Source organism: Biomphalaria glabrata, chromosome 1 (assembly GCF_947242115.1).
Source record: "Biomphalaria glabrata chromosome 1, xgBioGlab47.1, whole genome shotgun sequence".
Classification (NCBI taxonomy): domain Eukaryota; kingdom Metazoa; phylum Mollusca; class Gastropoda; family Planorbidae; genus Biomphalaria; species Biomphalaria glabrata.
The window spans coordinates 61,134,594-61,158,249 of record NC_074711.1 but is presented as its reverse complement, the minus strand read 5'-3'; the positions used below and the strand labels follow the sequence as shown (position 1 = coordinate 61,158,249).

At 37.9% G+C, this 23,656-nt stretch overlaps 1 protein-coding gene across 11 annotated transcripts in view; it reads left to right on the top strand.

The window, feature by feature from the left end:
- LOC106061562 (adenylate cyclase type 5-like) overlaps positions 1-23,656 on the top strand; it is a 143,502-nt gene that overhangs the window by 40,427 nt on the left and 79,419 nt on the right. For 9 of the 11 annotated variants that reach the window (XR_008774007.1, XM_056005964.1, XM_056005955.1 and 6 more), the window contains one exon: positions 7,946-8,832. Coding sequence is in view for 10 of the 11 variants with exons in the window: in XM_056005964.1 (XP_055861939.1) it covers positions 8,101-8,832 (732 nt within the window). In the remaining variant the exon portion in view is untranslated. Of the gene's footprint in view, positions 1-3,040; positions 3,181-7,630; positions 7,855-7,945; positions 8,833-23,656 lie in introns of all 11 variants that reach the window. The other 2 variants (XM_056005921.1, XM_056005913.1) reach the window with 2 other exon arrangements.

Below are 23,656 nucleotides of genomic sequence, written 5' to 3'. Positions count from 1 at the left end.
TATACATCATCACTATAGTCTTTAGCTATACATCATGACTAAATGATCAATTGTGTACCTGACTCCCATGTTCCCATCTGTTTATAAATACCACCTCAGGACGCTCTATTGTCTGTTTACTCCGAATGTTGCCTGACGGACTTACCCGCCTCATTATCTACTTTGTCAGCCCAGATTATCAACAATCCTCACATTTCAGCCCCTCGCGATGTGTCTCTACCCGCACGGTGTGTCTTTGTCAACATTAGGTCTCTTATACGAGGGATGTTTTGGGCCAGTCCTTCAAAATCCCCTGGTGCTGTAATAATTGCACAAGCCTGGCGATGACCCACGGGCTGGCTTAACTATCGACGTTTCGCTGGTCATCATTTCCTCTGGCCCGCGGACATAATTACTTGACTCAGGTTGTTAGTATGTTCGCTTCTAATTAAATATTCTATTGGTTCCAGACAAAATATCCTGGCGTGTTATTATATGATCTAGCTGGGGTATTGTTTGTATCACCCCGTCTCCAAGAACTACTCTAGCCTATGCATGCTCTTGCTTCTTGAATAATTCATTTTTGTGATCTTATTTTTATCTACCACATGTGAAACTTATATATTTTCTTTAAACTTTGCTCTTGTTTCGAGACATAGCGGATGGCAACATATATACATACGTGTATGTGTGTTCACATGTTTATCTCTTTTACACTACTCATGTTTATGTATTTCACGTTTCTTTTTCTGTGCTCTTGACCAGTTCAAAAATAACTTGGACGCGACCGCACGACTCATGGAATGATTATTGATTAATGAAGTACTTAAACTCTTTCCGTGTTCTTGGCTCTTCAAATAGATTTGTACAATCCGCTTTCTGATGGTCTTTTTTTTTGTTGGTAAAAACTTGTGTCAATTGACATTTTGTTTGTTGTCTTGAAGTCTTAAGATCTTGTTCACCTCATTGTCTACGTGTCTGCTCTTTTGGTTGTTCTAGTCAGATGTATGGCTGTCACATTTCTTGTTGCTGTCTTTAAAAGTCTTATATGAGAATAATGTTATTTGTTTATATGTGGGCTTATTTGTAAAACTAATTGATTTATATTCTTATGATTGGTTTAGGATGGGCTTATTAGTAAATCTATTAGGTTTATGTTTTTTAGGATTGGGTCACTATGGGCTAGCTAGTGAATCTAATTGATTTATTCAACTTTTTCTTCATCTTCACCTATCTACATGCCTCTCTGTCATTTGTCTTGCAATGACAGGCCAGTTTATTCTTTTATGTTGTCTTTCTCATGGGTGCCTGATCGTGCGGTTTGCGCGCTGGACTGTCGTTCGGATTTATCGACGGTCGAGGATTCAAACCCTGCTTGCTCCCATCCCCCGTCGTCCTGCGGGAAGTTTGGACTAGGAAGTAAACTATCTTTAACTCTGAAGGAACATCCGAAACATGTAAAACATTTTACAAAAACATTTCTCTATCTGCCTCTTCTTCTTTGTCCTAGTCACTGGACAGTTCATAGCCTAGTTTTCCTAGTCACTGGACAGCACATAGCCTAGTTTTCCTAGTCACTGGACAGCACATAGCCTAGTTTTCCTAGTCACTGGACAGCACATAGCCTAGTTTTCCTAGTCACTGGACAGCATCCTGACCACACGACGTAACAAGTCCTACCGCCCTGTATCCCTCTGAAACTTTTTTTCCCCCAATGTTGTTGTACATGTTTGCTGCCTTCATTCTCCTGTTTTACACAAGGGAAAATAAACTTGATCAGTTTCCTTTAATTGGATTTGTGCTGTTGCTCTCGTCTCTGACCGTAGTCAGCAGACACTCCCCCCCCCCCCTCCCAACTCCTGCAGCTAAGTTAAAATCTGGCCCAGGAATAGGAAATTAAAAATGAAATTATGTAGGGGAAATAACGCCAGCGTGAGACTCCCACTCCTCCCCTTTAATTCCCGGTAATGCCTATCTCCCCTACTCATCACTTTATCTTATTTTCTTATCTTATATATTACAGACGCTACTTCAAAAAAGAAGTTTGCATAATTGTGATTATTTTTAGCAGCATGCTGGAAGGGTGGACGTGGAAGAAAGAATAGACTAAATTTCTTACATTTGAAACAAGAAAAATAGAAGACAACTTAAGACAACTACTGCTTCATAAAGCTCAGGCTGTGTCGCAAGAGCATCTACTTTACTCTTCATAACTAATGAATGATAGACTTTTAAAACAAGAATCATTTTAAAAATACTTTTACAGAAACAAAGCTTATACGAAGTGTAGTTCTTTCAATTAGATCCAAATAAAAAATAAGCAAAGCTTATACGAAGAATTATCTGCTCGTTGGCCACAATGGGTAAACTCTGGTTTGACCGTTATAGTTTTTCAAAGTACAAAAAATAAATTTAAATTTGGCCAGAGAACTAGAAAATATTGATCTTGATATGTATTTGGGTATTTCCGCATTCATTCAAGATTTTGATAAATTTATGTTTAGAAACATTTTGCACATCGCCTTCTGAATCTAGATCTAAGGACCTATCCACAGAACTATATATACTAAATCTAGACTGGAAATCGGAAACAAATTCGATTGATCGATTCACATACCTATATATATACATACATTTTTATGTACGTAACTCTTTTTCAAGCTGTAAGGGATGTCGCCCCAAATCTAAAAAAATCAATCTTTTCTGTCTTAGAAAAGTAATGATCTTAAGTTTTCAAATTTTAGAAATAATGCAAAATCATTTCTCGGATTTTCTTTAGAATGGGCTATTAATCATCGAACTATATATTCACGCAAATATATGAAACAGAGCCATTTCCTGTTAGTTTCCATTGAGATAATGTTTCAAATAATAAAAATACTTCATGTCTGTTGATTTTAATCATCATTCGCTGAACTAGGGAGGAAGGAAAAGGACTCGGGGTAATAGACGTTTAGTTTTTAAAACATTTATTACTTAGTAAGAGAACAAAAATAATTGATCTATAAGTTGTATAAAGGAGGTATTATATATAGATAGATAAATATTTTTATTTTTATAGACTTTTTTCTGAAAAAAAAAGGCAACTAAACTATTTTAAATCAATATTTGCAACTTGTGTGATTGGCTTAACAAAGTAACAACAACAACAACAACGCAGAACTTGTTATCGCGAGTATCTTTAGTGGATGGGATCATAATGTATGTCAATCTTTTTTGTTTCTTTTTATGTTAATATCATATTGGTTATCACACTTTGAAGAATGACCACGAAAGTGTCATTTTCTTTCAAAGGCAATGTATGCATTCCTTTAGTTGTATTGCCTTAGTTTTGTTGTTTTAGCTTTTTTTTAGATTGAATTGGTTTGTTTCATTTGCAAAGTGATGAAGTTGTCAACTCCTACTCAACTCATTCCTATTTGCGTTCAAGTGTTGAAAGACAACCCGAACATTTGAATCATTTATTTCGACAACTTGTCTTGATCCTATTGCTCCTCACTCTTTCTGCATGACAGCACATATTATACACATTTCAGCGAGATTACTGCATTAAGTATTGCATTAATTAAATTAATCTTTACATTATGTGGAAAGAAATTTTTAAAAAGTTCGATTAATTTAGATGTTATTCAAAGATCTAAATCTATATATTTATGTTTGACTGATTATTCAAGTTACTTAGAGAGTCGTGTTCAAATGCGTATGTTGATACATTCAATCTCAATACTGCCTAGTTTTGTCTCCTTATTTTGTCAGCCACCAAAAAACAAACAAAACATGTCCATGGACGACTATTGACAATCATTCTGTTGTAAGATTGTTATTGTGATGAATTTCAACTCTTTGTGATTCATCTGTTGACTAAAAGAATTTTTTTTCCGTTGTCTCTCTCTGTGTTTCGGTCAACAAGTTACGTCTAGGATGATATTCTCTCTATTGATTTGCTCAGAAAGTGAATTCGTAGCAGACGAACTGGGGAAGCTCTTTGATATGAAAAGCTTACGCGCGTGATTGCTCACATCTGTATGATCGCATCGTGATTAAACCAACATGTTTTATTATCCTGTTGATATGTCAGCTTATATTAGTTTTTGAGGCCATTTAAAAAAAATGTCTTTTCTTCCCTTGTTTGCTATATTAAAACTTACTTCCTTGGATAGGGTTAAAGTTTGTTCAGAAATATCCGAAGTTTGCGATGGCTCGAAAGTCATCAGGTCTCTGCTTTGGTTTGAGTTGAAGAGGCACTTAGTAAAAAAAAAGGCGACTTTTCAAAATACGTCTGTTTCATTAAAGTGACCTATTTTTTCGTGATCTTTTTACAAGTCAATGAAAAGCTGTCTTACCAGCAGCTAGTGTGAAGTTGTTACTCTTTGGAAATCGCATTTGGTTTTCTAAACGGAAAGCTCATCCTACTCAACTAATGAGACTCGACACTGTTGCAATACTTGAATTTGTGAGACTTCACAATTTTACCTTAAATTGTTATATTTATCATTGCTGTAAGAGATTAATTTATGAGACTCTTCATTGTTGTAGTACCTTGATTTCCGAGACCTTTCATTGTTGTAGTACCTTGATTTCCGAGACCTTTCATTGTTGTAGTACCTTGATTTCCGAGACCTTTCATTGTTGTAGTACCTTGATTTCCGAGACCTTTCATTGTTGTAGTACCTTGGTTTCCGAGACCTTTTATTGTTGTAATTTGTGAGAGTCTACTCCGTTGTTCCAAGTCAATTACTTTGACTCAAAATGTATACAGTTGATAAACTCTCATCTTCATGTGAACATTTCCATTTTTTGTACTCTTTGTGGATTTGAATGAATGGAACGTGAGCAGACCTAGAAGGCCTGCCGTGCTGATCATAACATGTATAATCTACAGCTCTGTCGTGTCCTGTTGTAGCTCTAATGAGTTCATGTCTGCTTTGCGTTCCATCACCTGGGCTGGTTGGTCCGTTTCCCTAGATTCTATGGCTTTGTTCATGAATGCCAATGGGATAGATGTGCACCCCATCCGTGTTTCCATCTCTCATACACGGAGGTATTAAGCTATTTTGAAATTCATTAATTTTTTTTTTCATTTGAGTTTGTTTCTATTGGGGAATAAATATGTACATACTATTCATTTAGATTGTATAGTTAAAAAAAAAAGAAAAAAAAAAGGGGGGGGGGCGTTGTGTGTATTATGAATGAAACGTTGCATACCTCAAAAAAGGTTTCATTGAGTTGCTTGCATATCGTAGATTTACATTTATTCATTGCATTGTCATTAATTGATGAGTTGAAAAGGCATACTACATTTGAGTTGTATCATTCAAGAATCGCAATGCTAACTTAACACTAATATTGAAAAGTTAACACTTGTTGATAACCCAACACTAATATCGATATAGCTTAACACTTATTGATAACTCAATATTTAAATAAATATCTTCTCAACGCTTTAATTCCTAGCTCAGCTCGTATCATTACAAATAATGCGCACACATAAAACGAATCATAACATTTTATTGCACACGATTGAAGTGAAACACTGTGCCCAGGAGTCAGCCTTGAATACGTGTACACTGTCAACACAATGGTCATAAATCATTTGTGTTCACTGAATCAGTAGCTTGCTCAAAGGGGAGTTGGTTTTAATTGTGGCTACACATTAAAGATTTGATTTACAACTGTGCAGTGGACACGCAGCGGGCTCCTTTTCATTTCAAACAAGAACGATGTGTTGATTGAATGATTTATGGAAATAGATTAGTCATTCCGACTGAGGAGCATCGATCAATTATTCGTATAGACTAGTCAGCTCAGTTGTTCTCCGTATACACTTTGTCATGTATTTGGATTTGTATTGGAAGAGAGAATTGAAATGAGAGAGAGAGAGAAGAAAGACATTTTACTGACCTTCTAACTTATGGACCAAATATGTTACTTAAAGTCAGTCAGTGTCTTCTAAAAGTTGATATTGTGCTGCTGCCTATAAGTAGACGGCGAGGTCAAAAATAGTCTAACCAGTGAATTAGCGAGGGAAGAATGACTGCGCAACTCAATGTTCAATCGATGTTAACCCTTGCTGTGCAAAATTAGTTACCGGTGTTTAAGATAATTATTATAATATACTATTGTGATAAACAGTATTTTTTTTTCATGTCTGCATGGTTTGGACAATTCAAAGCTGGTTAATTGGAAACACTTTATTTCCGAAGGCTCTGTCGACAGGTCTGCTTTAACTTCATTATTCCGCAATGAGATGTTGACACATTTTTCATTAATTGAATCCGAAGCAGAAAAAAATAATTAATGCGATAATGGAAGAAGGGCATGGACAATTTTCTGTTCAGAGTCCCCCCCCCCCCCCCCACCCAGACGTTCATTACGCAGTGAAACAATTAGAGAAGAAAATTGACGTGCTTCTGATTCCTTTGAAACTTTCTTCAATGAACTATCTTCTTGTCCTCTGGTGCTAATGTTAATTTGCTTGTCTTGGTTTCAATGTGCTGTTTTCTCACATGCTGGTCATTCTATTGATCTCTGCTTCGTTGCCTTGACTGTGTGCTTCATTGTTAGTGTTTTAGCTGACGTTTTAGTACAACTTAATGGAGGTTACTTGGTTATATCTCCAAGATACCATTCTTAATATGACTTCTTCATCAATAATTACAAATGCTGTCAGCTGGTGTCCCGGTAAATGAGGCGGTAATCACGTGAATCAAAACTCTCTGGTACTGAGGCAAGGTTTCTTGTAACCGAGAAAATCGTTTGTGTTAGAGAATCCACAGAGCAGGGTAATCCTGTGACAATTAGGGAGTCTCTTATTCTCTAGACAGGATCAATGTTCATTTCATTTCTATTAAGAAATTGGGCTACAACTTTGAGTAGCGGTAACAAAACTGATGGATTTATTACCGGGACCTAGTTATTGCTGTTAAAAAAAAAGACCACCAGTATTAAATGTGCACTATTTATAAGACCGAGTTAGTTATTGACTTAGTCCAAAGTAATCCGCACAGACTTTCTTTTATTCTCTAACCTTTCGACAGCTCTAATTTATTATAGCCGATGGAGACAGAACTGTGTGCTCGCGTGTGTGTATGGGGGGTGTTGCTAGTAGACTATACAATTCCAACAACAGGAACCTGTTGCGGAGATAGATCATTTAGTTGAATCAGAACTAAGTAGACCGAGATAAAACCATACAGCCCAATTAGCTGAGACCACAGATGGGGCTGTAGGCCACACCGGAACAGACTGACGAGGGAGCCTGGTGTTCATTACATAAAAATAGTGACGGTGTCTGACAACATGGCTGTGGCAGTGTCTAGATAGGACTATCCTTCTTTTGAAAAAAAAATCACATTAAGGAAATAACTTCCTAAATGTGATATAAAGGACCAATTAGGTTAAAAATGTTTCTGACATTTAAAACATCAGGAAAAAAAAACAGCATTTTTACACACACACACAAACCGAAAACTAAAGCATTATATTTGTTTACGTTGATTTAATAATAATAATAATAATAAGTCTTTATTTACTGTTATATTGCTCTATATCATGTTTTTTATCATCTGTAATGTCTGACTGGTATAATTAAGTCGTTATCTTGTTAGAATCCAGTTGAAAGCAAGAGATTTTCTTTTTCTTTTATTCGTAGTCCAATCAGTTCAAATTATGGAATTTTGAAAGAGGGAAAACAGTACGCGTTGGATTCTAGGAAATTGTGAGATTTCAATCAAATGGAGTTAGCAGTAAGAAAATCACAAAGTGGTAGATATTAATTAAAACAATTCCTTACGTCGTTGAATAATAAGAACCGGATTTAGCCTACATTAGGCTCTAAGCTATTTGAGATATGGGGCCCTATGTAATAAACATGAGGTAATTCTTCTTTTGCACTTTCTTTAAAAAGATAAGATACCTGTGGCTCCTCCATCCCTGTTATAATACAGTTTTTCTTCTTTTTTTTTAGGTGCTTAACATTTGTGTGTGTGTGAGAAAGAACGTGATGTAGAACACAATATCTTACTCGAGACTGTCTGGTGTTTCGTCTGCTGTCATATCACAGCGATATGAAGCAGACGACATCCGGTCTCTACGGAATCTGAAGGTCAAGGCTTTAGAGGAATGGGCTTCGAGTCTTCCCAGAAGACCATACTTTCAGCAATGGAAAACAACGATACCAAAGAACGCGGCTCTGTGAAGGTGGCATGGGAGAACAAGTATACCCGTAAAGAGAACGACGCTAACTGCGAGGACAAGAAGCTGAGTCAGTCGAATACCAAGGCCAGGACCAGCGTCGACATCGAGGACGAAGAGTTTCAGAAGAGTCTGCAGAAGACGTTCACCTGGCGGCGGCTGATCGCCATCTTCCGCAGCAAGACCTTCGCCGACAAGACTCTGGAGAACCTCTACCGGAGGTACTTCATCAAGGTGGATCAGTCCTCCCAGTCCAACATGCAGGTCATCATCGTGGTCATCTGTGTGATGCTCATCTTCTTTTACTACGTGAACGGCTCCACCAGCCCCATCCGGGGAGTCGTGATGAGCCTCATCATTCTCATCCTGGCCGTGCTGGAGGCGCTGCTGTACCGCATAACTCTGCAGTACTACTCGCTGCAAATAATCTGCGCTGTGTCACTGTTCCTACTGGTGGCTGTAGTTTGCACGGTCACACTGGACCAGAAGCCCAGCGACGTTGGGGATGGTCTGTGGGTGACCATCTTTTTTGTGTACATGACTTATACTGGGATACCGCTGCCGCTGTCTGTGGCCATACTCATGGGCATATTTCTTCCATTGTTTCAACTAGCACTCACCACTAGATTCACTCTGGACCAGAACTATATGAGAGAGCAGGTAAGCTGTGCACGTGTGAAGTCTCATGTCGTTTAATTAAACTCATATATAATTTACACATGAAGTACAATTTCAGGTCCTGACTGATCGGGATTTTGGGATTGCTTTCATTTTTTTTTATGACTGACTTCGTATTACTTATTTTCTAATAGAACATTTTTAAAAGTACGCATTGAATTTATTCAATTAATGTGTAGCTGATATATTATCACAATACCGATTTCTCAAGCCGTTTAGGGAAGGAGTCAATACATTTCACAATTCCAATCCATTCGCCCAGCTACTCAAAACTGGCACTCAGCTACATGACCCTTTTAGACATACGTCACACATTATTACGCAGTGATTGAAATTCAAAGGAAGTCTTTATATTTTGATGGGTTTTTGTTGGCTTTACGTTTCTTTGTTCATATTCTTTCTATTCTTATTGTCCTGATGTATTCCATAGCACGAGATAGGGTTTTGTTTCCGGATTCCAGACCCACTTAAGTAAGCTACCTTAGTTGTGACTTGTGTCTAAACACATGGTTTCTAACAGAAATTGAATACCAAACTTTCTTAGTGTGGCATCCATTTATGGCGACATTTAAATTTTAATGCATGGCTGGCAGTTTTTCTTTTAAAGCTAGAAAGAAATCCGAACCAGCAATGTTGATAGCGTTTTGATCTGTTTACTGGACCAAACAACCTATTGTCTTCTGGGTTAAACTGTACCTTTGCCACAAACTTTACCATCTATTGGCTTAAACTGTATTACTGGCTGTCGACTAGCTGTGGAAGAGGGGTCACAGAGTGGTAAAGTGCTTGGTTTCCGAGTCCGGGTTCGAATCCTGGTAAAGACTAGTATTTTTAATTTCGGAACCTTTAGGGTGCCTCTGAGCCCACCTAGCTCTAAGGTACCCGACATTAGTTGGGGAAAAGTAAACGGTTGTTCGTTGTGCTGGCCACATGACACCCTCGTTAACCGTGGGCCAAAGAAACAGATGACATTTACATCATCTACCATATAGACCGCAAGTTCTGAAGGGGCAACTTTACTTTTTTCTTTAACTGCTGGTAGTGCCATTGTCTTCTGGAGTAATAATACACTCTGTCTTGAATCTGTAGCCACTATGAAATAACATTCCGCTTATTTGTGGCCTCTCTTAAGACCTTAGATATATCGATTCCATGTAGCAGCACATTGCAGCCAACATTTAGTACAGTTTTAGTAAACTGATCGTAAAGCTGGAAATCTGTGCAAGATTTGATTTGGTCTGGACATGAGCTGAGATATAAGATCGATGCCGTTGCTAGGCTAGTCCCATCCCTGGTGGTGATTGCCGTTATGAAGGCCGTCAGGATGGATCTAAGTATCACATTTCTAGTCTACTGAGTCTCTTCTTACCTGGATTGTTTAGCTCCCCATTCCCCACTGTTGTTTTTTTTTCTCTTGTCTCTGAGACGATACGTCCGAGTGCCAGATGACAACGGTACGTCCGAGTGCCAGATGACAACGGTACGTCCGAGTGCCAGATGACAACGGTACGTCCGAGTGCCAGATGACAACGGTACGTCCGAGTGCCAGATGACAACGATGCTTTTTGAGGCTGATTGTTACTATGTGTTTTGATTGATGTTACAATGTGTTTACTTGATGTTACGATGAGATTGTGCTGATTAGACAATGCTTTTCTGATGTTTAATTTCGTATAGTTCTCTCCTTTAAACAAATTACAGAACACTCAAACAATATCGCGATGCCGGAGATACATATGTAAACTATACATTCAAAACTAAGATCCATAAATAATAAATACGAAGCTTTCATTCTGCAACTAGGAATCACTTTAATAAAATACACACTTTATAAATGTACAATACAATTTAATAAACGTATTTACTGCCGCCGATCAAGTTACCAAACTTTTGATGCATGCCTTTAAATTCTTTTTACCATCTCCGTCTTCCCGCCTTTTGTAACCAACCAATCACCTTTCGCGTCACACTCCTTTTGTAGGTATGGGATTTTAATCATTAACATGCCGCCTTGACCTTGTGATGGAAATATTCAACCAATGAAATAATTAATAATCTGTTATTCAAAATGGCCTTTCACGCTTCCGCTCCATTCGGGATTCTTCCACTTAGATAAGCTTTGTTTTTTTGAAAGGGTTTTCTGATAGTTAGCTAGTAGTGTGATATTGTTACTGATAGAACTTGCTTAAATGTCTTGACTGAAAATACTGCGTTTGTTTTATCATCATAATATTTTATCCTGGTCATTGTCGATGTTTTATCAACGAAAGGGACACTATTTTTAGTCCACGTTCATTCTCCTAAGTGCAGTCAGGGCGCAGCACAGATTGACTATTGTATTTATCATTTGAATAAACCATAAAGGAAAAAGAAAAAGGTGACTTTGTTACCTTGGATATCAAGAAGTACCGAGTGTACTTCCTGTTTCAATATAGCCAAAGTTAGTCATAAATTTCAGGCGTAAGTGAGATCGGTAGTACCTGTGGGTTACGTTGAGAGCTTGTTATGTTAGCCCCGTTAGCCAGAGGACGTAATGAACCGACTTGATTTGATGACCAAGTCATTTCCTGCCATCAGGGCTCTAGTAATGACTGGTCAATTATTGGGACAAGATGCTGGCTCCAGTGTTTGTTTTTAGGGCTCTGTGTCGAGAGTGAGCCGTTGTCGTGCGCTTATAGCGTTGGCTTGTAGATGTGTGTGTGTGTGTGGGGGGGGAGTGATGCGATGTTTACGGGTCATGACAAATTGTCTGTGTTTTATATTGTTTTGTTTCGTAACCAAGTGACAGTTGTTAATTGTCCTAGCAGTGAGAGGAGTTGAGAAATGGATCTGACCATAGAATGTGTTGGGGAGTTGGAATCGATAACTGACTGTTGTTTTGGATGATATCGCCTTGGCTCACAGGTTTGTTCTGGGTGAGTCTGTGTGTGAGTGTGAATGACCCTTCCCTCACAGCACTTGAGATAGGAGGATCGATGTCCGGCACTTATCACTTATGATAGGAGGATCGATGTCCGGCACTTATCACTTATGATAGGAGGATCGATGTCCGGCACATGTCTCTTATGATAGGAGGATCGATGTCCGGCACATATCACTTATGATAGGAGGATCGATCTCCGGTACTTATCACTTATGATAGGAGGATCGATGTCCGGCACTTATCACTTATGATAGGAGAATCGATGTCAGGCACTTATCACTTATGATGCATTTCTTTTCCTGGAAGAAAATATTACAAGCTATAGGACTTGGTGTGAACAGTTTGGTGACTTTTATACAAGATCAACATGCCTCTTTTCTCTGTGTTTTTTTTCCTCTATCCTAATGTTTCACTCTGTCTCTCTCTCTGTCTCTGACTGTTGTTCGGGATGATGTCGCCTTGGCTCACGGGTTTGTTCTGGGTGAGTCTGTGTGTGAGTGACCCTTCCCTCACAGCACTTACGATACGAGGATCGATGTCTCTATATATATACACACACACAACAACTTTGTGTGAGAAACTGGCATACCAACTTGTTGTCTCTGAATCTCTTATCTTTCTCCCTGCTTTTTCTCTTTCTCCTCTCTCCCTTCTTCTCCTTTTCTCTTTACATTTCCTCTTTCTCCTTTTCTTTTCCTCATTCTCTCCCTTCTTCTCTCTTATTCCTTCTCTCTTCTGCTTCTCCCACCTGCCACCCACATTCCTTTACACACACACAAAAGTAACCGAGGCTGTTTGCTCACTGAACCTGCTCGTTGATTAATGCTGGCAATACTCTAGCAAGGGGCTGATCACAATTAAGGAACAAATCAAAGGAATTAACGTGTTTTTTTTTTCAACAAACAATTTTATTAATTAATTCTTTAAAGATTAAATAAAAATTACTTTCTTAAAACTTTGATTTTGATAGCTCATTACAATGTATCGATTGAGTGTGGTGTGTGTGTGTTATACCACAAACCTTCTTATCTGGCCATATCAAAGAATTATGTGTGTTTATATGTGTGATTGTTTAAACAAAAGTGTTTTACGAAACGAAAAAAAAAAGAATCTTTGTGTTTAAAATTAATTAGCAAGTGAATTAAAAGTTTGGCCAAGTCTTTGGCCTTAAAAAATCTAGCCAATAATGAGAAAGTTTTGATTATCTGAAACACTCCTTTGCACTGCACATTATTCAGATCGTTTTGGTCTTTATGTTGAAAAGTTGGTTTATTCTTTCAAAGTCTTAATCAGGAATAGTTCTGCTGACATATGTTCCGTAAGTCAAACAAAGTAGTCTTTAAAATTATAATATTTAAAAAAAAATGCAAATCAAAATGTTGATATATGATTAAGATTTAAAATTGTTTTCCCCTTCCCCTCTGTACTGTATGACGCAAGCCAAAGAACTAGATCTATCGTGTGGACATTTTTTCCTTCTGTTTTTTTTACAGCAAAATGTTCACATGGTCCATTTTGTCCAAAGCTGCATGCTGCCAGATTTCTGCTCGGAATCTTACACTGCCTGCTAGTGTTTCCTTGGCCAGCTAAATATGGGGTGTTGTATTACTGGCCCCTGGTTCTGGCTGGCCAGTCTGAAATTATACCCGTGACCTCACATGTCAGCCTTCCGAAGAAATATGATAATGTCTTTTCTAGGCGGCATAATCCGACAACTTTCTCGGAATTGTCAATATTATTTGTTGTTGTTTTTTAAAACAGATTATGGACACAATGTGTCCTGCCACTTGCGTGTGCCCACAGTAGACACCTCAGTTGACTTGTACACACATGTATGTTGTACAGTTATAAAGATGTGGGGAGCTTTTAGCGTAAGTCACTTATTGGGAGCTTATATGAATATACATTGCATTTAGTAATTATTCATGACATATAGAAAGGCCATATCTTTTTTTTTAATGCCAGCGTTTAGTATGTATGTTATACTTACATACATGTAATCCTCCCATCACATAAATATACATTTATGCTGAATACTTTCCAAGAGGACTCATAAATGTTAAATAATCATTGTTGTTATCGACGTGGAAGTACGCGCACACACACGCACGCTCGCAATACACACATATACAAACACACACACATATACAAACACGCACACACACACTCACAACATATTTATCGTTGCTACAATACATACGAAGTAACAAAATACAAGCAATTTAGTTTTTTATACTAATACCGGTATAGCATATGCTACTTTCCGGTGACCCGACAAAATAGCGTGGACAAAATAGCGCGAAATTTCCCGACAAAATAGCGCAAGATTGTGAGTTTGTGTTAACAATTTTTGTAATCTTTCTTAAAGAAAAAATGATGTTCAATGAATTTTTATAAAAAAAAAAAATACAAAATGCTAGATGTAATCTGCAGGAGTAGATTGAATTATTTAAAGATAGATTAAGAAAAGTTGACCGAGACTATCCCTGATGCCATCTTGCTTCCAGGAACTAGTGCTGACCAAATGTAAGTTCGTCAGCAGTCTTCAAAAACCTTAAATGACATCTCGCCTTATTTCTCTGTTTCTCCAGTTAGGGGATCACATTCTTCTAGATCATATTTAGGATCATTGTGCTGTCGGCGCCTCAGGCAGATTATAACTTGTGATGAAATAATATAAGTCTCTGTTTTTGGCCTTAATTTACTGTTTTCATATTAGTTTTTAATCCGTCAAGTTAATGACACTTTTGTTTACGTCTAGTAAAACCATCATGCCGGAGTCTTAGATATTGTCCTATGGGTCGTGGGTCAGCTGGAGAGTTCTCTGCTGTCTGTTCTTTTTTACAAAGCTTATATCAACTCACCCTGTCTGTCTGTCTGTCTGGTCAAAAGTTTGTACACGTTATTTCTCCCTCACCCAATCTCGAATCAAGCTAAAGTTTTGCACAATCATTTCTTTTACCTGACAACACAAGAGTCAATAAAAAAAAAACATCAATTAGTTGATTAACTATTGGTAATAAATTATTTTGTTTGGTAAAAATGGTATGTTGAACAAGGGAAAGAAATTGTAATTGTCTGAAGTGGTGTTTAAGCTGAATTAGTCTCCTTTATAGGTCGTCGTCTGAGTCATAGTGAACAAATACCTGAACAAATAGGTCGAGACTATATATTGTTATAAATCTTTTTATTGTTACTCTAGATCAATTACAAATTACATGACTGATCCAAACTAAGTGATACAAAGTATTTTAAAAAATATTTTCTTGTTTTCTTTGATTAGAATCTTCATGCTAGGAAATCTCTTCCCCTCCCCTTTTTTATTGTTCATCAAAGTTGTTTGAATAAAATGTAGACCTCTTGTCTAGCTGTCTCAACCTACCTACCCTTTTTATAAACATACACAAGCGCTATTGTGTACAATTCTAGATTCTTTTCGGCCATTACCTATTATTTTTTTAGAACACACACTCTCTCTCTCTCTCTCTCGGTCCCTAACTTTTGCGTTCTATCCGAGCACTAAGGACTCTGTCACCTGTTATCTGTTATCTAGACGTCATTCGTGTTGTTTAACTAGTTTTCGTTATTTCCTTTTTTTTATCTGACGTCCTTCAAGTCACTTCCACGAAAGAATCTTGCAATCATTTCCTTTTCATCGCTTCTCTTTCCTGGTCAACTTTTCAGAAAGACCTTTAGAAACCTCGAGCTCCTTGTGCCATGGTCGTAGCTCCAGTCTTTTTGTTGTCGTTGTCCTGACATTGCTGTACACTCTCTAGTGACCTAGTCTGGTAGTTTCTTCAAGTTTCTTCCTGCACTGAATGATACTTTTGAATCCTCTGTTCGAATTTGAAATTGCGACACATATAAATGTCGCTCCTGTTACCTGCTTTGTTTGATGTCCTGTTTTGATAAGTATAATTTAAATTAAAAAACAATTATGAATAACTTTTGAAAAAAAATATCTTTTTAGTTGTTTTTTCCCATTGAAGATTGTTTTATTATCGAAGGCCTATCGTCGATGTTCTAAAATAGATTCGAGGCTGAAACTCTGATAGACCAATAGAACGCGTTCGTTTTCTCCAACTTAGTGAAGGTCCTTCTTCGGTTATAAGCTTTGCCCGTAGGAAGTGAGTCTAGAGCCGCGCTCCTTGCAGAATGTTGGGCATTTATATTTAGAACAGCTCTTCTTTTTATTTACCACTAAGTGCCAGAGAGAATTGTATGAGAAAAACGCAATTATGTTATAAATGGGGACTTATTTTTAGCCGCCTTAGACAATATGCCTGGGTCCTGGTGATATTATGCCGGGGAAGGTATTTACATTTTCTTATGCTAAATTTCCTCCTTCCGGGAGGTTTGGTTGTCTACGAAGATCTGATTTATGAATTCATTTGATTTTGATTTTAGGCACATCGACACAATTTAGGCCATGTCGTGCCTGCATTCCCTTAAGGACTACTCTCTCTCTCTACATAACAAGGGCTAAATTCTATACAGTTAAATAATAATAATAATAATAATTTTATTTATAAAGCGCTGTTAACAAACAAAATGTAGGCTCAAGGCGCTGTAATAACATCACAAACACAGACACGACAACAGAAATCAAGAACTAATCTAAAAAAGTTTTAAACAAGTAGGTCTTAATGTTCTTCTTAAAAGTGGTATAGCATGTTGTCTGTCTGAGATCAATGGGGAGTGAGTTCCAAACCTTTGGTCCGTGCACTGAAAAAGCCCGCAGACCGTAGCTTTTGAGGGAGAAACGTGGCACCACTAAAAGCGTTGAGTCCATTGAGCGCAGGGCTCTCTGGGGGACATATGGAGTAATCAGTTCTCTAAGGTACAGGGGCATCTCATTGTTATATATACACTGATGTGTGGCGACCTTGTAATCGATTCTCGCTTTCACGGGAAGCCAATGGAGCATGCGCAAGAGCGTAGTAGCAGAATCTTGTCTTGTTTTTCTAAGGACTATTCGTGCGGCGTTGTTCTGTATACGTTGCGTTTAGCTATTTTGTCATCAGGTATACCTGCTAGCACGGCGTTACAGTAGTCAAGGCGGGAGAGTATGAATGCCACAGCTAGCGTTTTTGTCGACTCCGTTGTTAAATATGGTCGGATCTGGCCTAATCTGCGCAGCTGCAGATAAAGACCCTTGCAGAGCTGACTTATGTGTGGGTCGAAAGATAGTGTTGAGTCGAAGAAAACTCCAAGATTCCGCACTACATGGACATAAGGAAGCTGGCAGTTCGTAATAAAAAGAGAATCTGTGCTTTCAACTTTCGAGACGTTGTTCCGAGTGCCAATCTTAATTATTTCTGTCTTATCTTCGTTCATCTTGAGCTTATTTTCAAACATCCAATTGCTCACCCTTGCAACGGTACTACTGATTTTCTCTGCCAGATACGACACCTCTGATGGTACTGAGGAATCGTATAACTGTGAGTCATCGGCAAAGAAATGGTATAAGATGCCGGTTGGCCGTATGACACCGCTGAGTGGATATGTATACATAGTGAACAGTACTGGGCCTAGAACTGATCCTTGGGGTACTCCGTACTTCAAGAGTAAGCTTGTTGATTCTGTTCCGTTAACAACGACACTTTAAGTGCATTCAGTCAGGTAGGATCCAAGCCGTTTTAGGACGATTCCTGTTAAACCAAAAGTGGCAGAGAACCTGACCATCATAATTTCATGGTCTAGCGTATCAAAGGCTGCGGACAGGTCCAGCATTGAAAGAATTGAGATGTGACCTATGTCGGAATTGTGAAGTAATTCGTTTAGTACCCTGACCACTGCTGTCTCTGTGCTACGGCACTTCCTATATGCAGATTGAAATTCTTCTAAGAGACAGTAATGTTCAAGATGAGAAAGAATTTGCGCTAACACGATGCTCTCCAGAAGCTTTGACAGGAAGGGAAGATTTGATACTGGGCGATAGTTTTTTAGACATTCCGGGTCAAGACTGTATTTTTTAATAAGGGCCTGACAAGTGCATGCTTAAATTGCTGTGGTACAATGCCTGAAGTCAGTGAAGCGTTCACAATGTTAGTAATTGTGGGTACAAGCTCATCAAAATATTCAAGGAGCAAGGAAGTTGGAATGGGATCAAGGTCACATGACTTATTTGGCATCTTTAAAATAGTACTTTTGACATAATCTTCAGATACAAGCTGAAACTCGCAAAAAGGAGAATTTTGAAAGATTGGAGATTGGTCAAGCTGTGATGAGAGGGATGGCATGTCATTTCTAATCTGCTCAATCTTCCAAATGAAGAATCTATTGAAGGAATCAGGGAGTTCAGATACTGGGATAGATGGCGGCAAACGTTCGTTTTTTGCTCCCCCTAACATTTCAGCGGTGATCCTAAATAGCTCCTTTGAAGAATTAGAAGTTTCGATTTTTTGTCGAATATGACTAGCTTTGCGTCTCTAATCATACGTTAACCTTGTTTTTTTCTAGTATATATATTTGTCGATGTATCGTCAGACCTGTCTTTTGGAATGTACGTTCGGCACGTCGGCGAATAAGTTTGGCATTCTTTATGTCTTCCGTCAACCAGGGTGCAGATGGCCTAACTGAGACTGTACGAGTGACAAGAGGTGCATGGCTGTCCAGCAACTTTTTCAAGCAAGAATTGTAATTGCTGAGAACGTCTGTGTTGCTCTGTTGCAACAGCAAAGAGGTCACGTCCATTTTAAAGGAGGCAATGTCTATGGCTTTAAGTTTACGGGAAGTCACGTTTTTCTTTGGCCTTTTTGCTTTTGATAATCATTAAAATCAAGGTCTATTCACAGTTAAAATAGTAAAGGTAGTAAAAATTTTAATAATTTGGTAAAAATCTAATGTAAATAGTACATGTTCACAAATTCATAAATCAGATCTTCGTAGACAACTCCACTTCCCGGATTTATGAATTGTGAACATATAATATTTACATAAGATTTTTACCAAATTATTAAATTTTTACTACCTTTACTATTTTAACTGTGAATAGACCTTGTTTTTAATGATTTAACTGTCTAGAATTTAGCCCATGTTATGTGAGGGGAGAGTGATCCTTGAAAGATTATGGGCACCACATGGCCTAAATTGTGCCAATGTGCCTAAACTCAAAACTCAAACTCATTTCTCTGAGGCGTCGCTCGGATTATCAGTAACTAGAAGTGTATTTCTCTGCAGATATCAAGTGAAGGAATTCGCGACAAATTTGAACTGTAGTTTTTAACTTTCTAAAATAAATATTTAATTTTAATCTTTAGTATTTTCTATTTAAAGTTTAACAAATCTAGTACAAACGAAAAAAAGGGTTTCCATTGTTTTGGCTATAGATCATTTAGACAAAACAAACCACAAGAGGCATCCCTGTCATCTCCTCCCCAAAACAAATCACAAGAGGCACCCCTGTCATCTCCTCCCCAAAACAAACCACAAGAGGCACCCCTGTCATCTCCTCCCCAAAACAAACCACAAGAGGCACCCCTGTCATCTCCTCCCCAAAACAAATCACAAGAGGCACCCCTGTCATCTCCTCCCCAAAACAAATCACAAGAGGCACCCCTGTCATCTCCTCCTCAAAACAAATCACAAGAGGCACCCCTGTCATCTCCTCCCCAAAACAAATCACAAGAGGCACCTGTCATCTCCTCCCCAAAACAAATCACAAGGGGCACCTCTGTCATCTCCTCCCCAAAACAAATGACAAGAACCACCTCTGTCATCTCCTCCCCAAAACAAACCACAAGAGGCATCCTTGTCATCTCCTCCCCAAAACAAACAACAAGAGGCATCCCTGTCCTCTCCTCCCCAAAACAGCAACAAGAGACACCCCTGTCATCTCCTCCCCAAAACAAATCACAAGAGGCACCTCTGTCATCTCCTCCCCAAAACAAACCACAAGAGGCACCTCTGTCATCTCCTCCCCAAAACAAACCACAAGAGGCACCTCTGTCATCTCCTCCCTAAAACAATCTTCAAAGAAAAGGAAAGCCTTTTTTGAAGGAAAACATTTGTTTTAAACGTAGCTCCTAAGTGAACAACAGCGGACTGTACGCTGGGACTATCTACTTCCAATATTTTATACACATTTGCCATGTTTCTTACAATTCTGAGGCTGTTCTTTTTAAAGAGGAGTTTTTCTACCATACAATACGTTCTACTCTTTTTCCCATACGGTTGAACTGTTGCGTTTCTAAAAAGTCCTCTGCAAAAATTCTTCAATTGAAATTGATTTCTTGTGGATAAACAGCAGGCTTTAAAGGTCCTGTGCACTCTCTGATCACAAATGAATGCAATAAATTAGAAAAGAAAAAAAAAAAAGAAACACAGAATGTTCAGAAAAAACGAAAAAAAAACTGCAAAATCACTGCTCTATTTATCAATACTGCAGTAATATAAGCTTTCTTTTTTCTCTATAAAACAAAATTAACAAGATTACAAAGACAGTTTGTGTGGAAACACAAACTCAAAATCGGCCCCCGAAGTGGTCCACCCAGGCAGGCTTCAATATTTTCAGAAAGAACATCCAAATGAAATTATATCAAAGACCAATGAGAGATAAGAATGGAGAAAGAAGGTTGACAGATCTTGTGTAGTGCCCCAAGTGAATGCAAAGTTAGATGTGAACCTGGCCTAACTAGTTCCCCTTTCAGACCTTGTGGTTTATAGGGCAGATGATGTAAAGTTCATCTGTTTTTGTGGCCTACGGTTAACGAGGGTGTCATGTAGCCAGCACAACGACCAACCGCCTTTACTTTTCCCCAACTAATATCAGGTACCCATTGGAGCTGGGTGGACTCAGAGGCGCCTAAGGATTCCGAAGTTGAAAATCCCAGTCTTCACTAGGATTCGAACCCGGGGCCCCCGATTCAGAAGCCAAGCGCTTTACCGCTCAGCTACCGCGCCTCTCCTGGCCTAACTGAATCTTATAATTGATGTAATTGTTTTGAAAAGGCTCAATCTCTTATTTGAATGCTCAAAAAAAAATTTTTTTTTAATTCCGCTAATACTGAAAAAGTTCACGAAAATGAAGTTTACAAGATTATTATTCTTTTTAATTTAGGTCTAACTTATAATGCATACTAATTAGCTTTTTCTCTTTAAAAAACTGCTTGCATAACTGATTTTAAAAATTAGATTTTTCGCTTTCAGAAAAAAAAAAGTAGCCGTTGCATCAGAACTTTGAATGGTCTAAAATATTGTGATGTCGGATTTTCAATATCTTTTCTAGTTTACGAGATCTAAACCGGACAGACGGTCAGACGGACAGACATTTCGCACAAAACTAATAGCGTCTTTTCCCCTTTCGGGGGCCGCTAATAATTACCACTAATTGATGATCTAATTGGTTAATTTTATTGATTCATATATTGACATCGACTATGAATAATTTTGCAACATTTCAACTTGATCCAAGAATATGATATGGGGAAAAAAAACGTCCACAAATCCGTGATAAAGGAAATAAGTCCATTTAACAGCTACATCTCTCAATAAGTAGCATTTATTTTCATTTTTCGATACCAGTTAATTACCAATAGTTAACTTATTAGTTTTTTTTAATTGATTCATGTTTTCTTAGGTATAACAAATAATTTTATATAGTTTCAACTTGTTCCGAGAATGGGTTTGGGAGAACTAACGTGTAGGCCTACAAATTGGGCACCAGCTTGACAGAGTGAGTTGATAGAAACTTGATAATAGAAATGCAACTAAAGTAATGCAGCGCGAGATTTTGGACTATAGCTTAATTCTGTAGAGCTAGAATCGTCCTAATAGGTGCATTGTAGTATGTGTTTTCTATCTTATTCCTTGCCCTCCTTGGACTCTTGTACTTGTGTTTCTTCCTTAGAAGTTACGGTTGCGGACTTTTTCAATGCATGGACCAAAGGTTTAAGTTAATAAATGTTTTATGGTTTGTTTTGTCATTTTGACTTTCTCGTTATGTCTGTTATCAAAGCGCATTTAGCCAAGAGTATGGTTGTTATTAGCGCTATATAAATTAAATTATTATTATCATTATTAATTTCCAATAACTTCCTTTTTTCTCAGCCCGTTAGACTAAACAGATGAACAAACATCTCTTGGTTCATCTTGTTGGGTAGTAGTTCTAAGCTAGTCTTAACATGCTCGCTTAACTATCCAAATAGCCTCTCTCTCTCTCTCTCTCTCTCTCTCTCTCTCTCTCTCTCTCTCTCTCTCTAGGCTCCTAACTTCAAGACATTTTAGCGTGGCTATATTTTCAACTTCTCTATTCACAAGAGGGCATTTCTTTGGAGATTGTTTGTTTGCTTTTGTTCGATCTATGTCGAACTACTTTCTTTTTGACTTAATGCACCCGCAGCCCAGAGCACTCTAATGGACAAAATTGTCCGGCGGCGACCCTCGCTAACAAGGTATTGTTGGCAGGTCCTGTCCTCTGGGAATTCGGTCCTTTATCTAGTTCTTCTTAAAGGGTGAAAGCGGGGCGGGGTATCGTTCAACTTTAGGGAGCTTGAAATTGGACTCCATTTAATGGGAGTGACTAGCGTCAAATGTGTTACTCCCAAAGTTGATCAGCGTTACATTGTCCGTGTCGTTATATATAACTTATTCGCTAAAAGAAGTAAAGGAATTTCTTTGAATAACAGAATACATATAAGTAGCAGTAACAATTGCGTTCTTCTTTTAGTGCTCTTTCCTCACAAACTGAGGCCTTTTAGTGAATTGAAGTCGTGCATAGTGTGTCGCTATATACCAGATGTTTTATGAGTGGATTTATTCAGAAACTTAGACCCTCGGACTAAAAGATGAATAAATCGTAGTAGCATGAACTGCTGATTGGTTGTTTAAACTTTGCCAGGTGATTGAAAGGTATTAGAGACAATTCTAAAATGCCATTTAATCAGTGTGGTTCTTTTGCACGTAAAGTGAACAATATAAAGACAATGCTAAAATGAAATGCTAAGTACTACACCTATTTCAAATGTGAGAATGATCAAATGCTAATAGCAATCTTTTTTTTTTTTTGTGAGCTGAAAGATCAGTTCAGTCTTCAGTTTACTGGCATAAGTACACAAGTAACTGACTTCCAAATGAGAACTCTTGACGAAGCCCGCGGCAAATAGATCTAATATTGAGACCCGAAGAAACAGAGCTTAAAAAAAAACGTTGGCTTCTTAACAGTTATATGGGGAAATATGGATCCTGGTGATCACGTCAAATGTTGCACGCTTTCATAACCTTTGCACTTGTAGACAATAACTTATATTATTATTGGAAATCATAATGTACCGTTGGGAGGGGGAAAAGGGAAATAATATTGTGGGTGTGTTTAAAATGAGTTAAAAGTAAGGGTGTGCTTATATTCGAAGTGAACAATAATTGACATGTAGGCTATAGTAATACGTGAATACTTCTTAGGCGTTTTATACAATGGCCGCAACATTGACGAATAATGAAGTTTTTAACAAAGAACGTTTTTCTGGTATACTTTGCCTGTTTAGTTTTTCTGGTATTACTTTGCCTGTTAAGTTTTTTTTTTAATTTTTGTAAAGCCAAAACATTTATATCAAATAATCTTATATCTCGCCTTCTATTAAAGATAAAGCCCTGATGTCCCACCTCACTCTAGTATACTATGGTATCTTGACGTACAAATTATTGATCGATTATTACGTCCTATGCCCAACCTTCCAAGGGAAGTCAGAATGTGGCATCGGGACTTCAACTATTGACCTATGCATACATTAATAGCACACAATTATGTGGAAATAATAAGCCCCATCAATGCTTTGTGTTTATTGTTTTGTGTTGGTGAGAAGTTTTTTTTTTAAAGTTTTTATATAAATCTACATTTAAAGTGCACTAAAAATTAAGCCATCGTTGAAACATGATTTATTTCAC